Here is an 8,719-nt window from a genome sequence, read left to right on the forward strand (position 1 = left end):
TCAGAAGCAACTCTTCATCTTGGATCTGCAACTTCTCAGTATCAGTGAAGACTAGGGAATCCTGAGTCTAAGTCATTACTCATGTGAGAAGGACTGCTATGGGTGACGTAAACTATAAAGAAGAAAACATCACAGAATGTTTTTTCAAAAAATGCAGTTATCCTTGGCTGCTGTTTCCCACAAGATCACAAATTACAGTCTCCATGGCACACCGTAGTTGAAACACAGAAATGAGATATATCTTTCTTTTTTGTCTTCTGCATGTCAGACAAGTGTTACAACCTGCACTGATTTCTTTGGAAACACCTCCTGATGACAGTGAACATGAGTGAATTACTAATACAGAAGAAAATTTGCAGATTACTTTGGATGCACCCAGGCATCAATGAGAACAAAATTCAGGTATCTGTCCTTAGCACAAAGTTCTTAAAGAAAGCCCCAAAGCTGGCGATGCAAAGCTAGTCCTAAATTAGACTACCTGTTCATTGTGCCCTGGAGTGGGATTTTAGAGTGCAGAATGGCAAAGTCTTTGCTAAGTCAGATTGATCATATTGGCAAAAATATGTGATTACCTTACAGAGGGCAGCTGAGGTGTAAGTTCAAAGAAAAGTGGCACACAAGCTGTAACAAGCACAGAATCAAGTCCCATGCATTTACAACAGTGGGGAACAAAACAAAGGTAGTCAGTGCTGATACTGTGGTGAGACTCTGGAGCTGCAGTTACTGGGTTCCATCCTTAGGTGATTTCAACAAAGCTATGCTAACTATACGAACATGCTTACTTGCAGTACTTATGAAGAGAGAAAAGAGCTTTTATTGCATTAACTGGTATTACTGAGAAAAGAAAAAAAATGCTTCCAGGTAAACAAGCCATCTTCAAGGCACTGGTTCACAACAGCTCTGGGTCTGTCTCTGGTTTCATCTTTTTCAGCCCTGATAAAAATACCGTACAGATACCTGGGAATCAAAAAATACCGAATAAGGACACTACATTACTCGATTACAGAAGCAAGAAAGCACTGCAATATATATGCTAATTGTGTATGAATGCTGTTCTTTTTCTTTAAACAAGTTTATCTTTGCAACTTCTAATTCCAATTAATTATTTAGTCATATCATTATGAGCTTTACTTTTTTCCTATTCCAATTAACATAAAGCTTCTTACTTCATATGATTTTAATGATACTATACCCATATTTTTCACAATGTTTCATCATACAAATATGGGGGTTGTTCTGGCCATGGACCCACCCACAGGTAGCTACTGGAGAATTTCTGTGTTTATTCATACTATGAGTTGGCACACTGACGTCAGACAGCATGACCCAGGTTCACTGAAGAGTATCAGCACCCTTAGGTCTGAAATTAAGGCAAGAGCAACAAAAATTTAACAAGCTGACAGGGAGAACTGGGGAGCAGTCAATGCATACAACAAGAACGTGAAAAAATAAATGCTTACAAAAGCTACAAATATACTAAACAGCATGTTCTAAAAAATATTTTGTGGTCCTGAATATTACATAAGCCTTGGCAGAAAGATTTTGGAACAATGATTTTGATTGTTTATAGGCTATATGATTATAAAGACCTTTTCTATTTCAGTTTTTAAACATTTGTAGCTAAGTTAGCTTATGGAGTGACATTAGTGAAACCAATGGTGACACAATGACAGGCTAAAGCTGCACGAAAGGCAGGCAGATGCTGTTAAAGCTTTATCTCACAGTTTCCTTGCTGCACCTCTGTCCTGAACAGGATCAACCTCATTATTAGTGAAGTCTCTCCAAGAGAAGGGAAGCTACTTCAGAACAGTGCTCACTGTGCTGTGAATCAAGAGCCCCCATCGCCACCACCACCAGAACAGCGGTGACTGCAGCACGAGAGGGCAGGGAACAGGCAGCAGGAGTGCCATTTTCTCCTTACAGAGTCCAAATAAAAAGAGCACACAAAAGAGGGATTTGTTCATGCTGCTCAAAGCAGCATTAACTCTCCCTCTGTGTTCAATGACCCCTCCAGATAGGTCACAGTGCACAGATGCAGGCAAGCCTGCAGAGCCACCAGGAGCCATGCAAGAGACCAGAACGGAGACCACAGGGTGAATCTCTCTCCTCCCTTCCCTCCCTCCTCGAGATCTCACATTTCAGATGTCCCAGTCCACCCAAGCCCACTCATATTTGTGCCTCTCCCAGCCCTCTCCCCCTTTGAAAGGCTCAGTCTTCCCTTCTACAGCCTTTTCTTTACCCTGTTTGTATATAGAAGATCGTTGTACTATTGTTCATAAAGCAGTAGGAGATGAATGGTGTTATGTAACTGCTAGTTGCTGTTTTATCATTTTTTAGAATGATGGAAAAGTAAAATGGGAATGTAGACTCCCCTTGGGGCCAGGCTAAGCAAACTAAACTTACGTTACTGGTGACCCAAAAGAATATTCACTTCAGCATCCCCAAAATGGAAGAATGGAAGGGTAATGCATTTCAGTACATACTGTCCTGCACAAAATGACAAGCCATAAATAACTATGGCATATACGCATGTGTGGGGTAAGAAATCTTCATGATGTAGCTTGTAGTCAAAACAGTAAAAAAAAAGTGTTTTTTTTACATTTGCAATTATTCGCTATTCATTAAGCTCTGATATGTTGTGGCTTTTGATATTCCAAAGAGGTTTTATTCAGCTTGCTTTTCATTCCAGGTCAGCTAACATAAAATCAATAATGGTTTGGACAGATTTCCTTCTAGTAACGAGCCTAGAATTGGCACACATAGCCTAAACTCTCTTCCTGTTTCACATCTACAGGAGCTGTCTCAGAGTGATTTGGTTCCCTCTTTCTCTCATATTCTTTTGCAGCAGAAATTTGCATTGGCACGTTACAAGGCTTCTGCACTGTTTGTATCCCAGGCACAGATACATGCTGCCTGCTGAACTTGGTGAAGCTTCTTGACACCAGAATCAATTACAGCAAAAGCAGGTTCTCACTGCTGGGAAGTGCAATTACACTTTCATCCAGGCCAGAGTTGCAATTCTTCATGCAGACAATCCTGGTACTCCGTTTGCAACTGATAATGTCAAGGGGACTGCTCTGATGAGTAGTGGCTGCAGGAATAGGTACTCTTGTCTGTAGTAAGAATCTGGTGGTCTGATTACAGTATCCTGCAGCACCACTTGTTTTCAGGCTCACAAACTGTACCACATACCTAAATATTTGCACCAAAGTCCAACGGGAACTGATGGCTCTAAGGTTTCAGCAGGGTATGTAGTTCATCTTTAAGTAACAATCTCAAAGATTAATGCATCTAAAATACCTGCTGAACAATGCTTTACTTAAGCATGTGCTTAAAGCTGAGCCCATGCTAAGTGCTTTGCTGACTTGTGATCTACCCATGTTTCTGGTCCTATTACTCAGTGTCGGGCAGCAACCCCTCTCATTAGAAAGCAAATCCTTTACTGCCTTACATGCCAATAGAAATTATGCATCCTTGTAAAGAAGGTGTCAAAGCCGAGTTTGCCTGAACTGCATTTGACAACTGTTTAGAAAGCCAAGCCAAACAAACATTTTCAAGGATATTTTGAGAATAATTGGTTTGCTTTTTATTGGAACGTTCTGTTGTTCTATTATGCAAAAACGCAGCATGTTCGGACTGAGGGTTGAGGAATGATTTGACAAGCTCACATAGAACCCTGTGCAGCAATCAGGGTATTTGACTCTCATAGAGCTTCATCTTGATTGGGACGGATTCTACTTTCTACACTGGAATCAGAGCCGAGTTTTGCACGCTGGCTCCACTGGGAAGTTAAAGGCCCCCAGCACCTTGCAAGACCAAGTCCTGTGGTATCTCTGCCAACATGAAGTAGGGTTCAACAAGTGGTCGTGATAATCGAACAGTTCACTGCCACTGAAGGGTGAGGATTTCACTCCTCCCTGCTTCCTCACTTCCCTGCACCACTGACCTTCCCCATCCCTTCCTTGCACTGGCTCTGGCACTCACTTGCTTTCCAACTCACTGATTTGACAGAAAAATGTCTACTTTGTTGTTGTTGTTTGATACCACATTGGATTTTCTGCCAGATTAGTGAGCTCAAGCAGCTCCTGGAAGCAAAGGCAGGACTTGCACGTGCACGCACAAGGACAGAACCAGGTAAGCAACAAAAGGGCACACAATGGGAGGAAGAAAACTGAAAAGGAAGGAGGAAGACAAGGCCTTCCCTCTCCATCAGCAATGGGCTTTTAAGATCAGCTCTACCCGCTCCCCACAGCCCTGATCTGCTTTCACTTACATCAGTTTTACACCGGTGTTACTCCACTAATTGCAATAATTACTGTTATGTAATTCAGATCATTAATATCCAGAAGCCTTGGCCATAAGCAGGGTTCCAATGCTAAACATGGGACCACATATACACATCGCCCCTGCTCGGAGGAGCTGACAGTCTTAACTCAGCACAATGCATGATTGGAAGAGCAAACTATGGAAGATAAAAGTGATCAGGAAGGTGGGGGTATAATTAGAGGAAGACACAACCAAAATTGATTCTGAAAGACTCACCGCATTGTTTGGTACTTATACAGGTGAGTCGCATGGATTTAATCACTGAAAGTAAATCAAACTCTTTGCCTGAGCAAAAAGTTTCACTGTAACTCCATCAACGATCTAGATCTCAGCATGTGCAACAGGCAATTATACCACTTCTTTGTTTCATTTTATATTGTCTCAACCAAAAGGCTAATTCTGCACTCCACCTGGATGCAAAAGCTCTCACTAAAGCAAACAGGAGATCTGCCTGTGTCTGGAATGCAGCTGGACTAGGCACTTTGCCAGTTTTGTTGCAGACAGTTTCTCAGCATACTACATCATCATTCCCCATCTAAATAAACAAGCAAACCAACCAAGAAACCAGCATCTAAAATTAACATGAAAGATCCTGTTCTCTGTTATCAGATTCAACCTCCTTCCCCCTCACCTCTGGGTTTTGGGCTGAGCTCTGTGTGACAGTTCTCTATACCAAACATGAAAAATGCTACTTGCTTGGCACTTACCATGCCTGTTTTACTGAATAGAAAAGAAAAACATCATGCATTTGGCCAGTATCATCAAATGGCACGGTAAGGGACAAGTAAGCAGAATTTGTGTCTGGACGAGAGAATGTCAAGGCACTGTTTTGCAAAGCTGATTTAAATTTATCACAGTACATATATCTGAGGTACTTGCATAAATTATAATCCTGATTTAGTATTTACTTAGTTGTATTAGAAAATTTGTTAGAAACAAACCTTGAGTCTTGACAATCAGGACTTCTCTTTCTGCTAGTCTTGCTGTGCCACTGTATGTGGCAAAGGCATTAAACATCCTTTAGCAATAAAACAGAAGTTTGAGGGGAAAACAGAGATGTCCTTTGCAACAAAAATGGTAACACAGCTCTTTGATTTAAAGAAGCAACTTTGTGTAAGTCTTCACTAGTAAGCTGTACAGTGCTGTGTTATCATGATGAAGATAACGTGTCATTCGTCTTTCAACATCATCTTAACTGTAAAATCCAAAGCACTGAAAAGGTTTTGTTTGGAAATAAAAGAAAACAAGGATATGTTTTGATGAAAGGTGATGCTTTCCGTCTGAGTCCAAGATCTAAGCCAGGCAATGGTTATTTAAGTAGCATGACATGCCATGTTAGACTCTTTTAAGTGCCATCCATTTCCAGTCTATGAAAGCTAAAAACAGTGAACTGTGTACACAAATTCTATGGATACATAAAGGTGACTGATACACATGCCAAAGTAATCTGGAGCGTACAATGAAAATGAAAATAGTTTTGCAGATATTGCACTCAGATTCTACTTTCTTGTTGCATCTATCCACTCCCTCATGCTTTTGATCTGTTGTGCACTTGGATCGAAACCAGTAGCAGCAGACAATAATTTTTTTTCTTTCGGTCTCGAAAACATAACAAAGGTATAAAACTGTAAAACTAAAAAAAAGGCTGCACATACATTTTTTTTGAGTGGGGACAGTAAGCACAGGACTGAATTATTTAGAAATTCTGAAACAGTAATTAATAAAATTATTTATAAAGAAGTATATCTACAATATTCAATAATTTAAGGCTTACAAGAAACTAACATATCAATGACAACAAAAGTTTTCTCCTATAGGGTTAAAAGCACCAAATTCACTTCACATACTAGATAACCAGATCTGTACTGATCACAAGTGGAAAACTCTGAAAGTGCTGATCTGCTAATGTTCCTAGTGCTTTGACGATGTCGTATTTCACAGGAAAAAGAAATCCCCTTTCAACCATAAATACAGTTACACAGATATAAAATATATTGGAATAATTTCAGTTTGAAACTACAGTACAAAAACCTCCCTCCCCCCCCCAATCCTTTCATTCTCCACACACACATCCCCCAACTCTTTAATACTAAACTTGGAGCAACTGAATTGGTTACAAATGACCCATTTAAGATGAACCACCATTTGCTAAAATAAGTTTGTACAAATGAGATTTTGCACTGTCATAATTTACCAGCTCCTGCATCATGGAGCGTAGCTTATTCTTAGTCTATTTTAAAAATAGGTGACCCTTTGTGTCATGGAAAAAGAACATAAAAACATGTATTCCTGGAGGACTACTTAGGACCGTGATCAATTTATAAAATATAGACTGATTTAAAAAACCAATTGGTACCAAAAGAATAATTATAGTAAGTTTCTGACACCAGCAAATCCTTCTGCATCTCTGAACTCTAACTCTCTCCTCTCCTTACAGGTCTGTTTCCCTGTTGGTGTCCAGACAGAGAGCATAGAGGGATTTTCTGAGATCTACATTACTTTTCGCTTTGATATTGGTTTTCTCTAAGGAGCTGGTACCATTATTGAACCCCTCACTGTTTTCCAAGTGCACAACAGATTTGTTCAGAGAGTTTCTACTGGATCTTCTCTTCACATCTCCCCCCGCTGTGCTGCCCTGAGCACTACTGTGTTCATCTTTGAGGACAGCTTGCTCTTCATGATCAGTCTCTCGGTGGTAGAAGTAATTGAAGTTGGATACAATAACAGGGACAGGCAGGGCGATGGTGAGCACACCTGCGATGGCACACAAGGAACCCACAATCTTGCCCCCCACGGTGACAGGTCGCATATCCCCATAGCCCACAGTGGTCATGGTTACCACTGCCCACCAGAAAGCATCAGGGATGCTGGAGAAATGAGACTCAGGGTCATCGGCCTCAGCAAAGTAGACAGCACTGGAGAAGAGGATCACCCCAATAAAGAGGAAGAAGATGAGCAGGCCCAGCTCCCTCATGCTGGCTTTCAAAGTCTGTCCCAAGATCTGCAGACCCTTGGAGTGCCTGGAGAGCTTGAAGATCCTGAAGACTCTGACCAGGCGAATGACCCTGAGGATGGCCAGGGACATGGCTTGCTGCTGGCCCCCGCCCCCATTGCTGCTGCCAGCCCCGGGCTGCTGCTGCTCGTGGGCCAGCTCGGTGCCCAGGGTGATGAAGTAGGGGATGATGGCCACAATGTCGATGATGTTCATGATGTTGCGGGAGAACTCAGGCTTGCTGGGGCAGGCAAAGAAGCGGACGAGGAGCTCAAATGTGAACCAGATCACGCAGGTGGTCTCAATGACGAAGAAGGGGTCTGAGAGGCTACTGGGTGGCTGCATGGGTGGTGAGTCCCCAGTCGTGCCATTCAAACCTCCACTTTGTGGGGGTAGGGGCACAGGCATCTCCCTCTCGTCCCTGAATTCTGGCAGGGTCTCCAGGCAGAAGGTGATGATGGAGATGAGGATGACCAGCACGGAGACGATGGCAATGGCCCGTGCCGAGCCGGAGCTCTCGGGGTACTCAAAGATGAGCCAGACCTGGCGCTGGAACTCGTTGCGGGGCAGGGGCTTCTCCTCCTCTTTGATGAAGCCCTCATCCTCCCGGAAGCGCTCCATGGCCTCCTCACCCAGCTGGTAGAAGCGGATCTCATCGGCGAAGACGTCGATGGAGACATTGACGGGCCGGCGGAGCTTGCCCCCGGACTGGTAGAAGTAGAGGATCCCGTCGAAGCTGGGCCGGTTGCGGTCGAAGAAGTACTCGTTGCGGAGCGGGTCGAAGTAGCGCATGCGCTTATCCGGGTCTCCCAGCAGCGTGTCCGGGAACTGGTTGAGGGTGCCCAGCTGGGTCTCGAAGCGCAGCCCCGAGATGTTGATCAGCACCCGCTGGTGGTGCATGACGCCCCGGTTCGCTGCTGCCGCCGCCGCCGCCGCCTCCTCCTCCTCCTCCTCCTCTCCCGCCGCCGCCATGGCCATGCCCCGGCGGTGCCCCCCTTCCTCCGGGGGCCCCATCTGCCCCGACGCACCGGGGCGCGGGGCGCGCGGCGGCGGTTGGGGCGGCGGTTGGGGCGCCCCGCGCGCCGCCGCCTGGCCGTTGGGGCCGCCCGCGCTGCCGCTGCGGCGCCTCCCGCTGCCTCCCCGGGGGGCCGGCGGCGGCCGCTCCCGCTCCTCGTCCGGCGGCGGCGGCGGCGGCAGCGGCGGCGGTGGGGCGCCCTCCGTGCCCTCGCTCAGCCGCGGCGCGGCGGCGGCGGAGCCGGCGATGTGCAGCAAGTCGCCCCGCCGCCGGGCCCGGGCGCTGCCGCCGCCGCTGCCGCCGCCGCTGCCGCCGGCCGCGGCATCCTCGCCGCCCGCGATGGCCGTGGCGCCGCCGTTCTCCAGAGTCACCAGCGCGATCTCCAT

General features: G+C 45.4%; 1 protein-coding gene across 1 annotated transcript; it reads right to left on the reverse strand.

Moving 5' to 3' along the window:
- Nucleotides 1–6,757: 6,757 nt before the first annotated feature.
- Nucleotides 6,758–8,719, reverse strand: LOC104033298 (potassium voltage-gated channel subfamily A member 1-like). The gene has a single exon (XM_009485901.2). The coding sequence runs from the start codon at nt 8,717–8,719 to the stop codon at nt 6,758–6,760; it is 1,962 nt and encodes a 653-aa protein (XP_009484176.2).

The sequence above is a fragment of the Pelecanus crispus genome, chromosome 1 (genome assembly GCF_030463565.1).
Source record: "Pelecanus crispus isolate bPelCri1 chromosome 1, bPelCri1.pri, whole genome shotgun sequence".
NCBI lineage: Eukaryota > Metazoa > Chordata > Aves > Pelecaniformes > Pelecanidae > Pelecanus > Pelecanus crispus.

Bases quoted from the DNA above. Each gene is read 5' to 3' on its own strand.
- LOC104033298 (XM_009485901.2), bottom strand. From the start codon at position 8,719: ATGGAGATCGCGCTGGTGACTCTGGAGAACGGCGGCGCCACGGCCATC.